Source organism: Engraulis encrasicolus, chromosome 1 (genome assembly GCF_034702125.1).
Source record: "Engraulis encrasicolus isolate BLACKSEA-1 chromosome 1, IST_EnEncr_1.0, whole genome shotgun sequence".
NCBI classification, from domain to species: domain Eukaryota; kingdom Metazoa; phylum Chordata; class Actinopteri; order Clupeiformes; family Engraulidae; genus Engraulis; species Engraulis encrasicolus.
In genome coordinates this window covers 38,527,940-38,551,027 of record NC_085857.1, presented here as the reverse complement: position 1 = coordinate 38,551,027, position 23,088 = coordinate 38,527,940, and the positions used below count along the sequence as shown (strand labels likewise).

General features: G+C 41.6%; 1 protein-coding gene across 2 annotated transcripts; it reads left to right on the top strand.

Moving 5' to 3' along the window:
* Nucleotides 1–1,153: 1,153 nt before the first annotated feature.
* On the top strand, nucleotides 1,154–21,147 carry zgc:174863 (uncharacterized protein LOC100136852 homolog). 2 transcript variants are annotated; one of them, XM_063201764.1, is made up of 8 exons: nucleotides 1,154–1,269; nucleotides 6,254–6,327; nucleotides 6,693–7,025; nucleotides 15,367–15,645; nucleotides 15,767–15,904; nucleotides 16,917–16,952; nucleotides 19,162–19,218; nucleotides 19,612–21,147. In XM_063201764.1, the coding sequence occupies exons 1-8, from the start codon at nucleotides 1,229–1,231 to the stop codon at nucleotides 19,653–19,655; spliced, it is 1,002 nt and encodes a 333-aa protein (XP_063057834.1). In that variant the 5' UTR covers nucleotides 1,154–1,228; the 3' UTR covers nucleotides 19,656–21,147. The 2 variants fall into 2 exon arrangements, with proteins under 2 accessions (XP_063057834.1, XP_063057844.1); XM_063201774.1 differs by lacking the exon at nucleotides 16,917–16,952.
* Nucleotides 21,148–23,088: the final 1,941 nt, after the last annotated feature.

Genomic DNA, 23,088 nt, shown 5'->3' with positions numbered 1-23,088 from the left:
ATGAAATGAGTGAGTGAACTAAAAGCCTTCCTTGTGAGGCCCTCTTGGTTTACAATCTGACTCTGATTTGAAGAAGGTGCGTCTTCTCCCCATTACAGATTTGTGCCCAGAGCAGGACTTTCTTTAGAATGTCGGAGAAAGGACCTGGATGCCCCGCACCCTGCCCCCTCACTCAGAGGAGGGTCAGGAGCTCAACTATGTGTGTCCTGTTAAAGCTCTGTGACTATACAGAATTTAGCAGAGTTCAACTTTTTGTGGCGGCCACACACCATAAAGGACTACCACTGCCACGTCAGGGGTTGTCTCATTGGATTGTGAAAGCTACAGCGGTTGCCTATCAGAATAATGTCTCGCCGGCCCCTTAGGGACCTAAGAGCTTATGCATTAACAGGAATGGCCAATTCCAGGGCACTGTCCACGGGGTTGCCAATGGTAGGCCTGTGCAATGTAGCGAACAGGGCCCCAGGGTACACGTTCGCCCGCTTTCATGAGCTAGAGGTATCTGGCCGACACTTATCTCACGCTGTACTAGGTTCTGACTCCCCAGCAGCGATCTATACATTCTGACCGATGCTACTGTAATAAGGGCTTTACATAGCGTGCATTCCGGGAGTGGGCTATATCTCCCATAGTGAAACACCGAGCGAAGTTAGAAAAAGAACGTTAGGTTATGGCTATAACCCTCGGTTCTTTGATAACAGAGTGAGGTGTTTCACCTATTTTTCCCTCCTTGCACTAGTTGTTAGGTGGGGAAGAAACCGTTAAGAATGCTGGACTCAGCGTGTCGACGGGGGTAGACACCCCAAGCGGGCGGAGCCCGACTGCGTCGACTGTCTGTCTTTGACAGACGTAATGTCATTGGAGCTTCCATAGATGGTCACGCCCAAGCGTATCCCATAGTGAAACACCTCACTCTGTTATCAAAGAACCGAGGGTTATAGCCATAACCTAACGTTCCAACTAGCCTACTCGCCACACACAACTTAAACACATTTCTTTTTCCATGTAAGGCAAGTTGAATAGAATAAGGCAATACATAGGGGAACACCTTTCTGATTTAAATTGGACATCTGGCAGCAGCAGCAGGATATCGTTTCCATTGGCCCGCCTTCATACCAAATGGGTCGAGGTTGAAGAGCCGCTACATACTTGTGTGACTTTCGCAGACTCATAACGAAACCGAAAGTAACGATGTCGTTGACGCGCCCGTTCACTTTCTCACTCCACAATGCCTGACCGATCCGTCTTATGGACACCTCTTAACAGCAGGTAGGACATGTTTGTAGGTCTTCAGAATTAATTATATGTGTTTTTCCTGATTGAACCTGCTTTTAAATGTGTAATCTACTCGAGGTCATCTACGTGCCCACGTCCCTCGACTTTGGTGTTTTAGTCGCAGACGTCGAATGAGGAAATTGTTGTGATAAAACGCGGTTATTGCTGTTTCTTTGTTCATGTGATTTTTGATGTGTTAGTGGGGCTAAACAGCGAGAGAAAGGGAGCTCGTGAAACTAAATGTTATCGACAATCTAAACTGGCTTTGTCCAAGCGTGCACACGGAAAGCCTGGTGCTTTGAAAGATCATGCGGCTGTTTCGTCCGAGGTCCGCTAACAAACACACCTCGCAGCCTTGCAATAGCGCGTATTGAAAAGTTTGCGTTGTTGGTTTGCAATGTGTGCGATAGAAACAAGGTCGTCAACCGTGTAGATTATTTATAACAAGAATAAAAACCTTCAACAAACCAGGATGTAAGTAGCGTTTGGAAGTAATTCGATCTCGCTTGATTGCCATTGGTTGGTTGTAGGCTATTGGGTGTAGGCAGTTTCTAGGTAGAACTATGACCAGATGGTTTTGCGTAGAGAGCTCGGTTGGATACACAAAGTGGCATGTTCATGTGTTGCAGAGCAGTCTGTCTGTCAAATCAATAGTTTATTAGGAATATGTTTAACCTGAGATTGTCTTCTTTCTTTCTTGGTTCTATATCACACACCCACCCACCCACTCACACACACACACACACACACACACACACACACACACACAGTCTCTCTCTCTCTCTCTCTCTCTCTCTCTCTCTCTCTCTCTCTCTCTCTCTCTCTCTCTCTCTCTCTCCATCCTAGCCACAAAGTCATAGGCTAAGGATAGGAAAGCCTTGTTTATGCAAAGTATGCCATTGGTAGCACCATTACATTTTTATTACAATCGTTGTAAAGTAGCCTATAGGCTAATATGTGTAATAAATTATTATCAGCACGAGCAATGTCGCCATTTGCTGCGGCTTAGGCCTATTGGCAACTTGCCATCTTAGGAAATGGGGTGAAAGAGGAAAGCAATTCCTGTCAGTGATAAAAATGATGATGGAGCAGGTTCTCCATCAGATCAGGTGTAAGTAGGCTACCTAAAGGAAAACTTCAGCCAATTTCAATATGCTGTTGTATTGGTCACGCTAATGGGTTCAGACTTTGTTTACATTAAAAACTTTCTTAACATAAGCCTACTCCAAATAGTATCCCAAAAGGTATTGCTGTTTGTTGTTGTTGCATAACCTTTTGGATGTTATTGGGAGTAAATCCAGATTAAAAAAAAAAAATGTAAACATAGGCCTATGCCTGCCCCCATTACAATGACCAGGACAGGGGCGGAGTGGCCCACCTTTTCCCACCGGGAGAATTTTTCCCTTGGCGGCCCTCTTTTAAAAAAACAAAAAAAAACAAAACAAAACAAAACAAAGCGAACAACATGGTTTCCTAACCAAAAAGACAAAAGCCACGAAATCTGCAGTCGTACTACATGTGGACATTAGTGTTGTCAAAATATCAACCTGAAGTGGAGAATTGTAGCCTACACCTTGATGAAATGCACAGCCAGTGGTGTAGTCTACGTAAAACGCAGGTATACGCACCCATTTCAAAATTTCAGGGATTACACTATACCCACTTAAAATTGATTGATCCATTATTTATAATAGCACAAATATATACAGTAGACTAGTTTGAAATTGAAATATCTTTTAAGGAAGACAGGATGAGCATGGGCACAAAGTTTTGAGTGTGGGGATTTTTAGAAGAGTAGGCTTACAAAATATAGTATAGTAGCCTATAGCTTACAAAAAGTCTGTCTACATTGTGCAATAAACCCACCATGCAGCAAATAAGCCAAACTTAGCTACTTCAAACCACAACCATAAGTCAACAAAATGTATAACCAAACGGTGTAGGCCTACCTTAAAACGCTGTCTTCGTCGCAGCAAATGTGTTTGTTTCTTGCAATCACTCTACTTTAATCCACAGCTTATTAGCCTACACACCCAGCACTGGTCACATCAGAATCTTGTGTGGTAATTATTTTGTTCCATTTCTTCAGACATAGGCTACATCCTAAATGTACCACATATAAATATATGTATGATAATAATATTATTTCGACTATAAGGAGATATACTGGTAGGTCTAACAAATCAAAACAAAACCCATTGCTTCTGTTAGGTGCAGTTCTCTTCCTTACCACTTGGTGGAGTCTGTTCGTAACCCAAGTCAATAACCACAGAGCAAGTGAATCTAGTAACAGTCGTGTGGAAATCGGAAAATAAATCATAATTTATTAATATTTCCATCCTTTGGTAACCAATATACATATCACAGGTTCTTCAAATACTGAAAACGAAACTGTGTTACTAAGATCTTGTAAACTTCCGCGATCTACGGTTTATGAAAATTATCAGTAGAGAAGGGGTGTGGCCAATTTACTGTTTGACACCGTCAGTGAGGTATTGCCGTCTGGTATACGGTATAAATACTGTCTAGTCAATTTAGTTTTAGCACAGAGAAGTGGAAAGTGGGAAGTCAGTGCTTATAACTATAATCTCTATACTACAAGGCCGGCAAAAGACGCAAGGTGGCTGCGTTACTACATTTCACGGCCGCGGCCCACCAGGACATGTCCCCGATCTCCCGACGGCCACTCCGCACCTGGACCAGGATCTTGGAAAAGGCAGAAGAAAAAAAAAAAAAATCTCAGGTACTGACAAGTCCAGGGTAGTGTGAGCATTACAACTGCATGTCGAAATTGGCAGAAGTTATCCTGTAATATTTAAAGGTGAGGGAGAATGGACCTCCATTTCACATGCCTGAAAGCAAATGGGTCAGTTCGTAATGACGCAACACCCTCTACATGTATACTCCACCCAACACTTTTCACACACTCCTCTTCAAAAAACAGTTGTAACATTTTTGTTTGCAGCAAGAAGCCTAATCTTTATCATTCCTTCATTCAGTAAATGCATATAATGTTTCACAAATTCGTGAGAAGTTTGTTGAATTGCCTTTTGCTTACTATCTTGATCAATCTTTTGTCAAGAGTTCTCGGCAGTGGTATAAACCATAGGCACACTTGAATTTCTTTTGTATGCAAACTGAGTGAAGTTGGGGTCATCCATTGCACTCTTGGTGATCAAAAGAGTACTTTGCATGACATGCGTCTCTGTTAGTGGACAGTGTGTACCGTACACTTGTTGAAAGCATAGAGGCAGTACCTTATCATGCTCTGGGGATCTCCGTCATGGAGGATGATGGGGTGGAACAGTTCAATGGCAATGGAGGAGAGCAAAAGTTAGCCAGAGAAGGACACTAAAGGTGGAGACTAGTGGTACTTGGTGGTACTTTAATCATAGAACTGTCCCTCCCCCCCATCACCCTCCATGACTGCGCTAGCCAGACCATTATACCATTCCACTGCACTGTTTTGAAGCCACACTATGTGAGGTGAGGAATCCCTTGCAGGACTAGGGATGTAAATAAAATTGAAATGTATTGATGTATTGGAAGTATCGGCCGGCGATTTAATCGAATCGCATCGTATCGTGGGGCATTCTTAAGAATCGAAAATAATCGAATCGCTGGCCCCTGTGCAATGCCCTAGCTCCATAACACAATAGTAGTGGAAAAGTAATTGGAAAAAATCAAATCGAACCGAATCACATCGTATCGTGGGGAATTCTTCAGTATTTCAGATAAATAACATTATTAACATCATATTCAATTAAACATGAATATGAATGAACAAACACACCCCAAAAAGCAGAGAGAAGAATATGGATCTATCATAATGTTGATGAATCTGATGTGTGCTCATGGTTCAAGTACAGTATATGGCCTAATTGTATTCTTGATATAAAAAAACTGAACTAAAAGGCAGCTTTTCATTGGATGATGAAAGGCTGAAGAACCATGTTATTCATTCAAAAGTGTACACGATTATTATTAGGGATGCAAACAATGAATCGATAATCGATAATGGTTAATCGATTAAAAAACATTAATCGCAGTTAATTTATAATTCAACTGACAAGAGACCCAGGTGAAATGGGCATGTGAAGAGGGGTGTGAATAGTGGGAATATTTAATTCACCTTTGGATTAAAGATTTGAAATGGAATTAATTTACATGTGGTATTTTTTCACAATTTTTTATTAACATTTTTAGATTTTGTATTTTTTTTTTTTCGAGAAACATTGTTATTTCGGGGGGGAAGTGCAGCTTATCAATTAATCGTAAGTCGATCGATAAGGCTATTAACTAATGATTAATGAGTTAATCGATAATTTGCATCCCTAATTATTATGGTTTGCAAATGAATGAACTGCTATGAATGTGTCAATTTGAAAAATTGACACATCATCTAACTATGCCAACTATCATCTAATTATGCCATGCCATGGCGGAGGTATGTGCTCTCGGAGCACTTTTCTAGTTGTGTAATGCAGGAACAAATTCAAATGCAGCCATTCAATCATGGAAAAATATGCCATTCATTGCAACAGTTATTAGTCATCATAGTATTTTGCCTTCTAATTTTCTTTGACACTACTGCCTACGCTGCTCCAACATGAGGTCAACTTCCCACAAGTTCCCCCCACAGCACATTGTGTTAGAAGGCCACACACTTTCACTTTTTATTTGCTTATTACGTCCTTGGGGGGATTTCACAGAAATTTTGTTCAAGAAAGGAATTGACTGGTCTCAGAAGGAAGCCCTATGGGGCGGTCAAGAGGGTCTTTGTTTGGCGGTAGGTCATTCCATTGTTTAAAGGGGGGCAAACTACAGTGGGCACACAGCAGAGCTTCATACTTGGCCTAAGTTTAAGTTTTCAAGCAAGACGTGGTCTTACATATTTGTCATGTAGCTTCTGTAGTATATAAGCTCTCTGTAAGCCCTGCACATCTCATTGCCTCGTTTTTTGTCTCTCTCCTTACAGTGCTTTGGTGAAAATGGCGTCAGAAGGCTTTCTAGTGATGGTGATGCTGACCAATGTGGTTCTGTCATCTGCTGGTGAGTTTTGGATGGGATTACTTAAAAAAAAGTTTGTCCGCAACACTGATCAAGGCTCCCAGTGTTTCAGAGGATTGATCAGTTTTGCGAACTTTAATCATTTCTATTCAGTGTTGTCTTTTTGGTCCAGCACCAGTAGTACCGCATGCATTCTCTGTTTTTTGGGTTTATATTAACAAAAATGTTGTAGTAATTCTTTTATCACTAGTGTGCTAGACATTGCAACATAGTTAAAATGAAAGTGAAAAAATGTGGATCTTGCAGAGTTTCTTTTTGAGAAGAGAAAGTGAAAAGACTAAAATGATGTGTTTTTTTGTTGTTGCTGATTTTAATGTTTTCTTTTGATTTTCCCCTGTCATCATCAGATTTTGTCTCTTTGAAATGCCAGAACAGCGTTGGGTTGGTAGGCCAGCCCTCAAGATTGCAGTGCATCCTGAAAACAGCAGAATCTCTGGAGAAATCTCCAGAAATCACACACGTCTTTTGGAAATATAACAACAAAGTAGTGCTGAAAATGGCTAATGGCGCAAAAATTGGGGAGGAACGGTTCAAGTTCGCTGATGCATCCTGGAAGAAAACTATGGACATATCCCTGCTCATTGACAGCACCAAAATCTCAGACCAGGGACAATATTCATGTGTTGTGTCGACTAACATGGGAATCACTGGTCCAGTAGATGTCACATTAAATGTCAAAGGTAAGCATTATGCTTTCTTTACACACAGCAAATGAAAAATGCAGTGTTAAAGGACCAGTTCAGTCAATTTCAATATGCTGTTGTATTGCTCACGCTACCCTTGACTTGTCTGTACCCGGTGATGCCACATTTTTTGGCTAATCCCTTTCCCAGATATGAGCTATTCTAATGGGGGCAGTGTTTGTTTAGATGTAATTGTAGATTGTAGATGTAAAAAAAATGTTAGCATAGGCCTACTCCAAATATTTTCCCAAAAGGTACCGCTGTTTGCTAGTTGTCTGCTGATCTTGTATAACCTTTTGGATGTGTTTGGGAATAAATAAAATTGTTTTTTTTATGTAAACAAAGCGCTGCCAACATTATAATGCCCAAGACCTCGGAAAAGGCTGAAGAAGAAGAAAAAAAACCTCAGGCACAGACAAGTCCAGGGTAGTGTGAGGATTACAACTGCATGTTGAAATTGACTGAACTGGTCCTTTAATGAGCATTGTGAAAACTTAACTTGACCACATGGTTGAGGAGTGTGTTTATAAGAATTTTTGACCATTCTTCCAAAAGTGCAACACATCGATGTTGGTCGAGAAGGCCTGGCTCTCAGTCTCCGCTCTAATTCATCTCAAGGACTATTGGGTTCACGATAGGAGGCCAGTCAAGTTAATCGCTACCAGACTTTGTCATCCATGTCTTTATGGACCTTGCTTTGTGCACTGGTGCACAGTCATGTTGGAAGTGGAAGGTTCACGCTCTTAACTGTCCCTACAAAGTTTAGAGCATAGATTTGTTCAAAATGTTTTACCATCCTGATGCTTCAGACAGACAGACAGACAGACCACACTGACTTCAACAGAACAGAGCTCATTGGGTGAGCTGCATGCTCAGAGTCAGAGTGATTCCATGTAATGGTCAGCACACGGAGTGTTAATGCCGGTCCAAGTACTTTAAGTAGTTCAAGTTTTGTGCAGCATACCGGGTGGTAGACATGAGGGCAAGCATGTCAATTTTCAGTGCTTGGTGTGTCCAACGTCATTCCAGTGCAGGGGCGGAGCACTGGTATTGGGACAGGGGGGGCGGGAGATGTGTCAGAGGCGTTGGGCCCATGAAATATCGTAGAATTTGGCAATCGAAAGCCACTGGCAGGGGGCCCCTCCAGTGGTGAGGCCAGGGTTCCTGGCCCCTATGCCCCCCCCTGCTCCGCCACTGCTCTAGTGGCACGCAACGTACTGAGTGGTAGAGGCAGTGTGGAAAAAGTCAGTGCTAATGGCAGCTCTCAGTGTATATTACAGTCTAGTATGGTGACCGGCAGTTTTGAGAAAGCGGCTGTCATTGAGCCTGTTTGCTCTTGCTGGTACAGTGGATTTGTAGCACCTGCCAGAGAACAGAAACAAACAACAGACTAAATTATTTTCTGAACATTGCCCATAGCTCATGATAACACTATCTACACTTGACTCAACTTAACTCATTCAAGTCATCTTGTTGCGTTGACTGAGTTGAGTCAGTCAACATATTATAGTGTGTGTATGTGTGTTGGTGGAAATGCCCTGCCTGTTGAGTTTTAAAATAATTTTGTGGATTATTTGGAGTTTTTTTGCACAAGTTGATGTGTGGTAACTCTTATTACTTTGCTGTTGTTATGAGCAACGAGTTTGCAACTCATATGAGCAATGAGCTCACATGTCAACAGTAGTTCTTTGTAATGAGTCAACTCATATTTTTTAGTGTTTTTGTCCAGGGTGCGATTTGTAGGGGGGGATGGGGGGGATTGTCCCCCCTCCTGGTCTTGATACCGCCACTTTTTCTACATGATTTTATCACAGTTCAATGTAATTCCATTGATATTGCTTACAATCTGAAACATATCCCCCCCTTCTGGTTTTCCGACAAATCGCACCCTGTTTGTGTCTGTACCCTCTGCTGTGGTCAGTGTTGCCTGATTGGGCAGTTGCCCGCCCAATTGGGCTACTTGGGATGGCCGTCTGCAGGTAAAAACGGGGAAAATTGGTCATTTGGCGTTTTTTAAACAGTTTTGTGCCCATAGAAACCATTGCAATTTGTTGAAATTGGGCAGAATTTAGCGCATTTTGGCGTTTTTTCAGAACCTTTTGGGCGGGTTTTGATCAGACAAATCTGGCAACACTGGCTGTGGTTGTGCTCAGTAAAACTTGAAATGTTAATTCAACACTATTCTGAGAATACTGTAGGTGGTCCCATTGGATTCCAGTGTTAAAGTCAACTCTTTGGGTATTGTTGAACAACCTTGAGGTGTTTGAACCAGGATCAGGATCTTCGGATTGCCAGAGGTGTGACGTAGTCAAAGAGGTTAAACATAGTGGAGAAGGGAAGGGAAAAAAACGACAGTTAGTCTCAGACATCAATGGCGGCGTACATGGAGTCACGGGTCAACACTGACTGTGCAATTTCAACTGCTGTGTTGAATCTGTGTGTAGATTAAGTATTAAAAATGTCCAACAAATGGTTTCTCCAGTCACGCACATGTATGCTTGATAAAGATCACATCCTCAGAGAGCTTATCGTGTGACTATAGTACCAGATGAATGTTTAGGCTCGTTTCCACTGCCGTTTCTCTGGTAGGCCTACAGCTTGACAGAACGCAACTCGGACGCCACTTTTTGCTTTTTCGATCGGGCACGACACAGCTCAATCGTAAAGCAAAAGGTGGCGGCCGAGTCGTGCTGTGTCGAGCTGTAGGCCTACCAGAAAACCGGCAGTGGAAAAACAGCCTTTTGTGGAGCAAGGCGAAACCACGTTCTTTCATCTGGCCAGAGCCAGGGTCGTCCCACTGACCTTTATTCAAAGCCAAATAGACTGTCACCACGCAACACTCATTTCCTCCCTCTGTTATTTGTTATAATAAGGCTACATCCTTATTATGGCCTAACTGTATATAGGGAAAGGCCTCTTATTTTCTGTCTGGAAAGCCCAGTCCTGGACAAGGCCCAAGCCATTGTTTGAGGTCCTGTTTCGGTGGGATATTTTCAATAAAAACACTGATTCTTGAGAAAGCGGCTAAAACATGTCTCTGCAATAAACTGCCAATTCTGTTGAAAATAAACTACATTTTCATGAACAAAATGAATCCAGGTAAAGACACAGGGGTCTGTTACATAAATGTACAGTCGTTTGAAATATTTAAGTGTAATTTTATTACTTTTCATGGCTATAAACCTGCCCACACCCTGTAAAAACAGCTGTCCCAAGGACAGACATCATCATTTCAATTGACTTAAAATGTAAAAATCACTGATATTATTGAATAATATCACCATGATGTGAAAGTCCATATTGAAGTGGTTCTGCAGATATGCACATAGTGCGTGTAAAGCAATATTTACTACTATTTTCTGATTGCTCAAAGTGTGTCCAGCCTATTAGTCACCACCGTCAGATTTTTTAAAAAACACAATAAAATCAGGTGTGCGCAAGGTCATTGTCATTACTTATGAACCCTTTTCAAACCTTTAGATCTACTGAGTACTTCACCATCACTGAAGCTCCTGTAAGTTTACTAATTTCTCCTCAATTTGATAATTTGTTTGGACACTGGTACTGTCCCAACCATAAACTGTCAACACCGTCTGGGGTTTTAATAGTATTATGTTACATTAATGTTAATTATATATACTTTTTCAGAAGCGGCATGAAGCCCCTGAGAAACAGAGCGAAAACGAAGTGGCTAATGTGAGCAAAAAATGCACAATATGTAAAAGAGTGTTTTTTTTTGTCTCACACCGTCAGATGTCACCACCGTCAGATTTTGTTCCACTCATCATCTTGTTCCATATTTTACTAAATTGTGCTGGTTAATGAAACATTACCAGACATGTTAGTAATAATTGTGACCCAAACTTATACTCCAGCCTCCACTGAGGTGCATTTGGAGGGTTTTTTTGTCACAAAACCTGACGGTGGTGACATCTGATGTAGTTCACAAAAAAGCATGTGTTTTACATGTTTTTGACAAGTTTTAAGAATATGCTTCCAATAAGTATCTACAATTATGTTGAATTGTAAAAAAATAATTCACTTAAATACAGTAAACTTATTTTTTTACTTCTAATTCTGTCTGACGCTGGTGACAAAACCAAGAAAGAGCCCATTTTATGAAAAATGTAAAACATGGGGAGCTTGGCCAATACATTCACTGCACAGCCAAGACGTTCATCTATGATAATACACCTCTATATTTTGGATTTGAACAACTTAAAACCTGTTTATGCCACATTTTCAATAATCTAGGCCTACTTCCTAGAGTATCTAACAAATGAAGAAAAAAACACATGCACAAACATACTGTGCACACACAAAAATAAAGTGTTTATGCTAGATGTCATTGACTTGAGAGGGCTATTTATTTTGCTAAATGTAGGTAATAATTAGGTCACTTTCACCACCTTCAGATTACTGTCACCACCGTCAGTTCTTAAGTCACCACCGTAAGAAGGAGTTTTGAACATTTTAAATGAATGTGCTTACAAAATTTTCCTTTGTAGTTGTTGAATTATCAAAGTAATAGCAAATTTAAGCCTACACGAATATTTGTGAAATTACAAAAAATTGTTTGATCTACTTAGCATTGTCTGACAGCACATATTTTTAAATTAGAACACATGAAGCAGTATTAAAATAGAATGAAAGTGAATTTTCAACATTTAAAGGTGTATGTGTGAACCAAAAAACACACACAATCACTTAAAAACTCCAGATACATATGCAACCAAATCAATACACTTTTTATTGCTTTTAATTGTGTCTGACGGTGTTGACAAAAAACAAGGTATGATCTGAGAAAAACCTGATTTCTGAAAAAAAAAATGGAAAATGGGGAGATTGGCCTTGTGCATTTCTGAAAAGCCAAGACCTTTGTCTACGAGGATATACCATATTATTTTGTAATTCACTTCATTGTTCAATTCAATTCACATCAGTGTTGTATAAAGGGGGATTCATACTTGTCGTGACTGGCGCTACCCTCCTTCATACTTCACTCGCGACCTCACTCGCGCCGTCACGTGACCCAAAATGACGTCACACGCCGTGTCGTGAGCTGCCGTGGCGCGACGTCGTGCACCCCAGATATTTTGTAACTTGTCGTGCGCCACCAGCGACCATACAGGTAGGCAGACAAAGCACGAGTTGCGAAGAGAGGCTACAACTACTGTAGGCTACTACAGAATGGATCATGCATCATTTTGAGGATAATAAAATGTCCTAGAGAGTTATTTTATCTTCTCTCTTAAATGTTGTTCAGTGAAACAATTGTTTACTTTGTTCAGAAGCACGTTGTGTTCGGCGATATATTTAAAAATTCTGCCGCCAGAACAATGCTCTCACATGGTCTTGGAATGATCTGGCAATGTAGGCTACAACAAAAAATATATGTTTCAATGTGGTAAGTCACAAGTCAGACGTTCAGTAGCCCTACAGCAGCCGTGTTTGGCTTTCTATTTTATACATCCGTAGAACTCACGCTGCGAGTTGCGAAAGATACTGCCGTTTCTCTCATGAACAGCAGAGGGCACTTCCGACAATGCGAGCGAAAGCCTTCTGAAGTATGAATAGTCTGTCGCAAGTGATGACGTCATTAATGGTTCTCGCGCCACACGCGACAAAATGCGCACGTGAAGTATGCAGAGCCCTTAAGGCTCTCTCTTGTTGCAAAAGTTACAAAACTATAATGTCTTGGTCAAATGAACCCTTTAAAAAATTAGACATGTTTCAGCAATCAAGCTTTAACCAGGGAGTCGAGCGCAGCTATCAAATGGGCTAAAATAGGAAAGAAAAGTGTGAAATACGTTTTAAAATGGATTGTGAGAAAGCACAGAACCAGACGGCATTAGACAGATCAGAGATACACTGGGCTTTTCTGAGAACATGTCAGGTCATATTGAGCTCACAGCTCCTCTGCGTAATTATAATAATACCTTTTCATGCTGCTGATCCAGCCGTGTCTTGATTGACCATGAATGGTCTTCTTTAATTAGGGATTATCACCCAGTGAGCAGACGGAACGTCTTCTGATTGGCTGGGCAGGTGTCCTTTATTCCCCGGTAGCAGGACACCTATGATGTCATGCGGGCGTGCGGGCGTCCAAGTTGCTTCTTTTCTAACTTTCTGGCGAAGTGCCGTTACTAGTTCTATCGCATCTGGTTGTCTAGTCAAGACCGCGTCGTTAGTTCTATCGCATCTGGTTGTCTAGTCAAGACCCCGTTACTAATTCTATCGCATCTGGTTGTCAAGTCAAAAACCCAGTCGTCAATTCTATCGCATTTGGTTGTCATGTCACCCCAACATTCTGCGCGCGTCCTTACATGCCTCCGATAGAGGCGCGCCTCACTAGATTAGGAAGTGGTGCCCATAGCAACTTACCAAGCGCAGTGGTGAATCAACTTTCTCACGAAGCCTTAGATCAACATATTAATAAATTAATACTTAAATGCTGGTAACCGGGTGATAAGCGGAATAGCGGCCTTCGAGGTGTCCCGATATCAAGGGAAAATGGACTTGGCGAAGCGAACAGCCCTTCGGCTGCGCCGTCGGGCTGTTTAGAACGCTCCGCCTCGTCCATTATTTCCCTTGATATCGGGACACCTCGTCGTCCGCTATTCCATACTTAGTGGTTATTCTATTCTATTCTATTCTATTCTATTCTATTCTATTCTATGCCACTCGATTCTACTCTATTCTTTTCTACATATTCCATTCTATTCTACGTATTCTCTAGGTATTTTACATATTATTTTCTATTCTACATACTCTTTTATATTCTCTGGTTATATATTCTATGTGTTGTTGTTGTTGTTTTTGTGTTGTGTGTTATTCTATGTGTCTTTGTTTGTATAGAAGAGTTACTGTATGTCCATGATCCTGAACATATTCTTCCACACTGTTTCTCTGACCGTCCGCAGTAGTATCATTTGTGGTTTGTTGTGTCATAGCGTTGAAGGTGAAGATTGTGCACATCCCAGGAAAAGGAGCAGGACAAAGGCTGTCTGTAGTTTCGGAGTGAGAGGTCCGCCCACTAAAAATCCTTTTTGTTTTCTTTTATTATTTCATGGCTGGATTACGTTTCGACTTCAACAGTCTTCATCCTGAAGGATTTTTAGTGTGTGGACCTCTCACTCCGAAACTTGTTGTGTCATGGCGCCAAAGCATGAAAATAATAGGCTTTGCCTGGCCAGAGCGAGAAAATAGGTCACTGCTTCAGAGGCTTCAACTTTGCACATGGTTTGGTCTTGAAGAGCACCTGAAAGGGCGTTCACCCATTTCAGTAGGGTGATGGCTAATAGTGTAAATAAATAAGACCAGAATGCAACACTGACTCCCAGCTGAAACAACACTGATGTGCCTGCTCACGTTTCTGCGGTTGATGAATACTGTACATGGGCTCATTAGGGTAGAGGGGGAAAAAACCCAACCCAAACGATTCGTTCTACTGTAACTTTAGGATTTGATCTACCATTAAGCACTGAGTCTTTCTTTTCCTTTTTTAAAAAAAAAGATATTTTTTTGGTCTTTTAGGACTTTATTGGACAGCTTGAGAGGTGGACAGGAAGTGAATGGGGAGAGAGATGGGGAGGGGTCAGCAGATGACCCGGGCCGGGAATCGAACCTGGGTTAGCCGCATGGCAGACGAGTGCCCTACCGGTTGGCTACGGCAGGGCCAAGCACTGAGTTTTTCATCACTTGATGGCGAAACCGGTTTATACTCTCGTTTTTAGTTTTACTACAGTAGCCTAAATGCCCGTCTTTTAAAAGGGTGACTGTTTTCACACAGTAAGAGCTCTGTTACCACCATTGTAAGAAGAGGGCGTATACACTCATTGTTTGCATGTGCAACCATGCCCTGATAAAAAGGCCAAGAACAGAGCTTGCTATTGACCATGTGGGTCATGACGAGTGAATACACAAACTGTGACGGCAAATAATTACGATCCACGGTTGAGCTAATAATAGCAGTTAGCAACAATAAAAGTAATATTTGTCACATACAATCCTAGCTTTGTAGGCTGACTTGAAGTGAAAGGACAGTAACTCCATATGTGCTGACAGATAGCTAACATGCTGACATAAAAATGCATATACATACTGTAATTAATAAAAAGAAAAGCAAATTAAATGTGTATTTTTAAATCGACCAATGACCAAAATGTTATATTTGAGTGACTTTTATTTCTTCATGCTTGTGTTGGGTGTTAAATTTGTATTATTCTGTGTGTTTGTTGTGATTGGATTATAAAGTAAAGCCGACATAAACATACCGGTAAACATAAAAAACCCATTAGTTTGCATTATTAAAACAATGTATTTCATTCATCCATAGCCGAATACAGTGAGCCAGTCACGGCCTACAAGTTGAACAAGGATGAGACCAGGGCTGACATGAACTGCACTGCTAAGGGGGGCTACCCCCAGGGCGCCATCCACTGGTTCGACAGTATCAATACCAACTGGACAGGCAGCTCACAGACCACCGCCACAAAGATGGAGGACGGGAGTTTCGTGCTGCAGAGTACGTACACCTCCAACGATGTGTCTCTCGCACCGTTCAGATGTGTGGTGTTCAACAGCGACTGGAAGGAGGAGCACTTTGTGGATATTGGTGAGTCACACAGCTGGCTTACCCTTTGATTTATTTACATTTTTTAAAAATAAATATATGTTAGGGTCTTTTGGTTTTGATTTGTGACATGATTGTGTGTTTGTTTGTATGTTTTATGTAGAGATCCCCATTAGAGTAGCGCCAGACAAAATGATTTCTGGCGTCGAGACAAAGCACATCGCTGCCGCTGTGGTCGTGATCGGATCGCTGATCTGCGGCCTACTCATAGCCCTCCTCCTCTTCAGGAGACGCTCCCGACGTGAGTAATATGACCAGATGCTCTTACCTCAAAACACATCAGAATTCAGAACTTGGAAAACATTCTAGTAAACCTTCTAGCTTCTAGCTTCAAAGTCCTTCAAGTGGTGCGAACAGGCTGTGTGGATAACACGGTTTGAAACAAGCCCTGACACTGAAGCCGAAATATTTTGGGATTTTTAACTTTCAATTCATTGAATTCAGTACACGTGCAAAGAATTTTGAATTATTATTTTTTAAATTGGCGCAGTAAATTTATTGGAAGAAACATGACGTGTCGCTAATGCTAACTAGAGGTCAGTTTTGAACAAATTGAAAAAAAAAATAAAAAAAATAATGACTGCCAGATTAAACATGACATGCTTCTCTACAGGAGTCAGTTTCGAACACATTTTTATAACAAAATGATGCACTAAATGAATTAAATAGACCTAAGGTCAAACATGGCATGTGTTTCTCCTCAGAAGTCAGTTTTGAACTGCGCCACACAAAAGCAACATGTCATCATTTGAGGAACAGAAGAATGAAGACGTATATCTGCAAAATGCTTCCTCATTTCAGCCCTCACTCCAAATGGGCCAATCACAGTGACAAACTCTGTGTGTCTTCTGCTTGTCGCAAACGTCTGAGGCAATACGATGCTTCACATGAGAAACAATAGTGTTTGTTTTGGCTGTCGGCCATTTTGGCTGAGCCTCAAGGGGGAATGGCACAGCACAACTATGCGGTTCCGTTTCGCCATGTGACTTTCTGTAAACCCGCATGGAAGATTTAATGTTGTCCCTATGCAGGCGAATGCAGAAAAACGGGTATTACCGGTCTGCTGTCGGAAAACAATATCTCTCAGCGTTTCCATGTCGTTTTTATTATTTTCTTCTCAGGACTGTAAAATTATAGTAGTTACATGTGTTTTATTTGACATTTTAATTTTTGTACATTTTTTTATTATTTATTTTTTTAATTTACATTTTATTTTTTACATTTTGATGTATTTTTTGCCATTTGATCAACAGTTGCCCTACGAAGGCCCTCCACTCAACCGATGCTGAGTATGTCTGAGTATCTCTTAGGCCGTCTCAGGTTTCCTAGGATCTCTTGGGGTTTCTGTTCTTGGCTGGATAGTCTACTTCTGGATAAAAATTCCTGGACTTTCCCCCCTGCCTCGCTGCTGCCTAATTCTCTCATAGTGTTACTCATTAAGCTCAAACAAACCTTGGACAAGGAAGCTAACACTTTTTTCCTCTGTAACATTGTTCATGTGGTCATGGAAACTGTCCGCATTTCTCATTGGAACGATCTCAATGCGATTCAACCCTATCTTCATACACGGTTAAAAATGCTGTGTTAATTCAACACCTAGAGAGTCCATTTAGCATCTTCTATCTAGAGTGTATTTGTCCCAAAGTACTCTCGAAGTGTTGAATTAGTACTGCATTTTTACTGTTTTTCAGTATTTCAGTCACCACTAAAGACAAATCTTTCAATGTTCCACATCACATTTTATATCAACTTGGCGATTCACGAGTATAAAACCACTTGTTTTTACTCTGTAAGTTAAACTGATACAGTATAAATCCAGAAAGTATTTATGAGACTGTGGTGACAGTGGAGTCAAAAGTCACTGTATAACTTAATTCTGCAGTTAACCGGTGTAATTTAAACTCCACAGCTCTTAATATTTACACAATATTGAGTAGAATCAACTCAATTAATTACATTTTGGCACTGTAAAATGAAGTAAAGAGTGAAAGAGTAAAATGAAAACATTGTTGAGTTGGACAAATGTCCTCCGAAACAGATTTTCACTCTTTAAGACTTATATTAACACTGGCATTTTTACTATCTGGTCAGATTCACCCCTAAAAAACTTGCCATGTTCCAGATCATACTTTGCTAACACTTTACAATAACGTCCTATTCACAGCTTTAGATACACTTTATTAACATTTAATGACAATTAACATCTATCAAAGCATTTACAAATGTTTGTAAATGAGTAATAACCAAACTATGACTGCACAGTGGAGTTGGAATCAACTCCTACTGTGTGAGTTTTATGTGGTTTCATGCCCTCTGGTCTTTGGAGGAGAAACTTCCAGGACCGCTGCGAGTGTGCTGTGTCTGCTGTGTTAGCATAGTATTTCTTGCCCATTTATAAACATTTGCAAACATGTTGTTGATAATTAGTTAATTATTTATAAAGTGTTTATAAAGCTGTGAATAGGACGTTATTGTAAAGTGTTACCCAGACTTTTGATATCAACTTGGCAGCAGCTCCACCGGCTCTTTCATGTTTTTCGCTTGTTCTTCTGCGGTGTTCCAGATCACCTTTTTTATCAACTTGGCCGCAACTTGTTCTTTCATGTTTGGTGTTTCACAAAGGCACAGCCAGCCAACCAGGCAGGAAGGCACTCTCTTCCTGATCTGATTGTGAAATTAAAAAAAAAAAAAAACATGAAGCGTAACATCATGTGGTTCTCACTGGCTTCTCAGGGGAGCTAGGTGATCTTGTACAGACATGTCCTTGGGGGGAGAACTCAACCTTTCCACCTCCCTAACCATCTCGTAGCCCGACTCCTTTCGTTGTTTCTGAGAGAGAAGATCCAATTCCAAAGCACTCTGAAGTGGAGTTAAAAGTCCTTTATATTACATGCGGGACAAGCCGATGTCTTTTACTAAGCCCTAAAGAAGTTCTAGACACGGTTGAGACCCGTTGGCTTGTCCCATGTGATAAAGGACTTAAAAGATGTACAACGTTCCTTATGTCTGTTTGATAACATTTAAGATTTTCTTCAAACATGTATATGTTTCGTTTCGACGGTATAACTTCCGATAAAATGTTTACATGTCTGAAGTAAAAGAAAATCTTAAGTGTTAAAGGACTTAAAACTCCACTTTAGAGTGCCTCAAATCCTCTCTCTTCTGCTCAAGACTTGCTCTTCTGGACACAGATCAGCACCTGATGTTTTTCGCTATTACTGAACCAAACCATTTTATGCTCTGTCTCTATCCTTTCATTGTGCTTTGATGCACACATAGTAATTTCTTCCAGTGTTAATTCAAGACGTGGGGAGAGTAGAACTAACACCATGAGTGGTTACAGTTGACTATCAAAGTGTTGAATGACTACAGTAAAACGTAGTAGATTAGAAGATCTGTGTAGATGGGCTACTTGAGTCTAACAATAGAAGAATGTGATTGGTGCCGTGATAAAATGATCCTAAAATGTTGTTTCGATTTTCTGTTCTGTTTCTTTAGGCCATGACGACCGATATGATGATTATCCACCTGACATTGAACCTGAGGCTCGTGCAGGTACAGTGCAACTTACTGCCATTGAGATGGAACCTAGATTAGCATGTGTAGTTTTGCATAGTGCTATAAATATGCCTGTTTTTATCTTCCATACCCACCCACCCTTCTCTCTCTCTCTCTCTTTCTCTCGTTCTCTCTCCCTCTCTCTCTCTCTCTCTCTCTCTGTGCGGTGTATACTTCTGCACACGCGTGTGTGTGTGTGTGTGTGTGTGTGTGTGTGTGTGTGTGTGTGTGTGTGTGTGTGTGTGTGTGTGTGTGTGTGTGTGTGTGTGTGTGCATGCATGTGTGTGTGCGTGCGTGCGTGTGTGAGTTTGTTAAAACTAAGACCGGTACAGCAAGCATTTCAGCTCTGGTGTCATGCTGTGTGGTTTGTTTTTGCCTTTGCTTTCCCAGAGCTCACTGTGGACGATGGCAAGGACAAGGTCGCCGTAGTATAATCCCCTTGACTCTTTGGCCTTTGTGCTGAGACGAAAACGGCTGCGGTTTTTTTGAAGGTGCCATACTACAGGGAGCTACCAGTGAAGCTGCTCCTTCTGAAAAATCCAACTGTGAAGGAACTGTGCCATGTGCCCTCTACTGTGCCAGGCGTTATACTGCCACATTGCATTGGCATTGTTTTTGCATATACAGCTGCAGTCACTTGTAGAGTTGCTTGGGCACAATCCCTGGTGCTGAACAAAAAAGTAATTTATTGTGGATAAAACAGGTTCGCGCACACTCCTTTAGGATTTTTTTCTTCTTTAAAACGCCTTAGCACAGCACTATGGCTCTCTGTCATGTCATAGCAATGTTGTTATGATGTAGTTAAGCATTTTCAACAAGTGAATAGGGTCGCCGGCGACCCCTGCTGCAGTAAGAGGCTACGTTCTTTTTTCTTTTATTCACTGGCAAGCATGATGACATTTCGACCTCTCGGTCTTCCTCAGATTCCAGAATCGGTCGAAACGTCATCATGCTTGCCAGTGAATAAAAGAAAAACCCAAACCCAAAGGAGTGTGCGAACCTTTTTTTCCACAATATACAGCTACAGTACCATGTGCTTTGCCATTGCATATCCAGCTGCAGTACCATGTGCTTTGTGTAGTGTGTATTGGTGGACCTACTGTACTGCCCACTGTGCCACCCCCTTTAGGCAGCTCCCTAGCAACTGTGTATCAAACGATACTAACACTCACAATATGGTTTGGCTTTTCAAGCTAATTCACTTGTCTACTACATTGAAATCATCATTTTATTTTTCAACTTGTAACTGTTGTACATACTGTTAACATTTTGGTTGCAGAGTGGAAATTGCAGATGTTCATAAAACATTTGGGGAGTTAGGGGGTTTTGGGTAACGAGAGAGCCTGGGGCCTGGAGAGGCAGATGTCAAGGAGAGTAGGAGGACCAGAGGTCGGTGACACGTTTTTTTTTATGAAGCTACGACAGAGGATTGGAATGAATGCTGCTGCTGCTTCCTGTGCTTGTGTAATCTTGACTTGCTGTTGTGTCTGATTCAATTCGAATTCCTTCATTCAGCAGGACCTTATTGTGGCTCATTACTATGAGGGGAAAAGATTCATTTTAGATTTGTTTTATTACCTGAGCCCATTCACTTAACCGGTTCTGGTAATTTACAAGAGAAGAAAAACAATTCAACTTGTTGGACCTGTTCTGCTTTGCAAACAATATGGAAAAGCACTTAACATGTGTGTGTGTGTGTGTGTGTGTGTGTGTGTGTGTGTGTGTGTGTGTGTGTGTGTGTGTGTGTGTGTGTGTGTGTGCATGCGTGCTACTATCAATGATTAACAAATTGATATATTTTTTTATTCTTCAAAATCGTTTGATGTTGTTAAGTTTTATAATATACTGTACTTTTTGACCTCTTTGTTTGAACACCAACCGCTGTCCTGTACTATTTTCAAATAAAAGTTCTCCTTGTGATTCGTATGCACTTCATCTGCCTGTTTTATATTGGCTATGCACATGTGTACCCACCTAGACAAGTGTTAACTCAGGACTTTTTATTTGTATTTTTGTGTTGAATTAATACTCCATTTTTTACTCTGTATGCAGATGTGCAGATTACTTCCAGCTTCTTTTGTCTTTGAGATATTTTTGGGGGTTTGCTTACCTTCACTGGATAGGACCATTGATTTGAGAGGAGAAAGGAAAGGAATGGGAGAAAGAGAAATGAAGAAAGACAAAATTCAACATCTCAACTGCACTGTGCCTCAAGTTCAAGAGTTTATTTGCCATTTCAACAAAGTTGATAGGAATGTTTTGGTCTTCTGCTGTCCTTACATGCAACTCTCACAGTAAGTATTATGAAGGTGAAAGTCTGTGGGTGCTTTGGCGCAGCGCGCTAAGTCCCCCACATTTGGCCCCATATCTCTCTCCAGCTCATTTCCTGTCTCCTCTCACACTGCCCTGTCATAATAAAGGCCCAAAAAGCACCCAAAACATACTTTCCCCCCCCAAAAAATAAAATAAAAGTGAAAGCCTGAAATCCCATATGGGAAACTCCAACTCCCATTCTCATTGTGACACAGCACACAACAAAATTGCATTTATGCCTCACCAGTGCAAGGGGGCATCCCCCAATGGTGCCCCAAGAGAGCAGTATGGTGAAAGTGAAATGAAAGTCCAACTGGGAAACTCCGACCAAAAATACTGAATCAAACCAAGATAACGCAAAACACGCCCACTCAATGCAAAAGCGTGTGCTCAAGTTCTTCTTCTCTTTTCGAGGTGTTTGCGCAAGACGTGCGCTACCGCCATCTACAGCGCTAAGGGGACTTCATTGATTCTCAACCTCAGGACTCCGAAGGTCTCCTAACCGAAGGTCTCCTAAAGGGGCGGTCACCCGACATAAAGTGGATACCGGAAAAGAAACAAAATGACGCTTCTTGTTAGATCCACCTTCTTTGCTCCGACTCCCATTGTCATTGTGACACAGCACACAAGTGTTCACTGTACACAACGAAATTGCATTTATGCCTAACCCGTGCAAGGGTCAGGAGTTGAACCGGCAACCTTCAGGCTACAAGTCTGCCTCTTTACCCATGACTGCCTGTCTGATATGCGGTGTAGGATTCCTGACAGCTTTGATTGGGCCCAAGTCATCTAAAAGTGCCCCCAACCACATAGAAGGTGGGGTCTGTTGTAAAGGTGCCCGCCTTCAATATAGGCCTAAAAGTGTAGGGCCCGGGGGAAATCCTGGTTTGTGTTCATAGCTCGGCCCTTACAGGACTGTATAGAACTTGAAGTGGCCCCTCGAATGAAAAAGGGTCCTCACCCCTAGTCTAAGCAGATGAACCTACCGCATAATTCCGATTAAACACGCTCACAGACCTACCACTTCTCCCATTCAGGGTTCCCTGATTCTATGCCCATCACTGGGATCCCTCTCATGGCAGACCACCTATCCTGGGTGCCCTTCACTTGGCGCACACATCAGGTGCACCACCAATGGCCTCACAACGAGGTAGGGGTGTAAATCACAGCCTCCATGACAATACGATACGGTATCGATTTCTTAAAGCAGGGATTTGATTATTTTCGATACTTAAGAATTCCCCACGATACGATATGATTTGATTCGATTCAATTTTTTCAATTACTTTTCCACTTCTATTATGTTATGGAGCTAGAGCATTGGACAGGGGCCAGTGTTTCGATTATTACCTCCGCCAGGAGGTTATGTGATCACCTGAGTCTCTGTGTTGTCTGTGTTCGTTCGTTCCCTGCTATTTTTCCCCTGTTCGTTCGTTCGTTCCCTGCTATTTCACTGCCTGCCACAAGGTGCGCGCGAGCTCCCAAGCACAGAGCACTGGCGTGCCTGCGCTTCTCTCAGCAACAGGGAGGAACATTTGCCTCCGACTCCAGCTC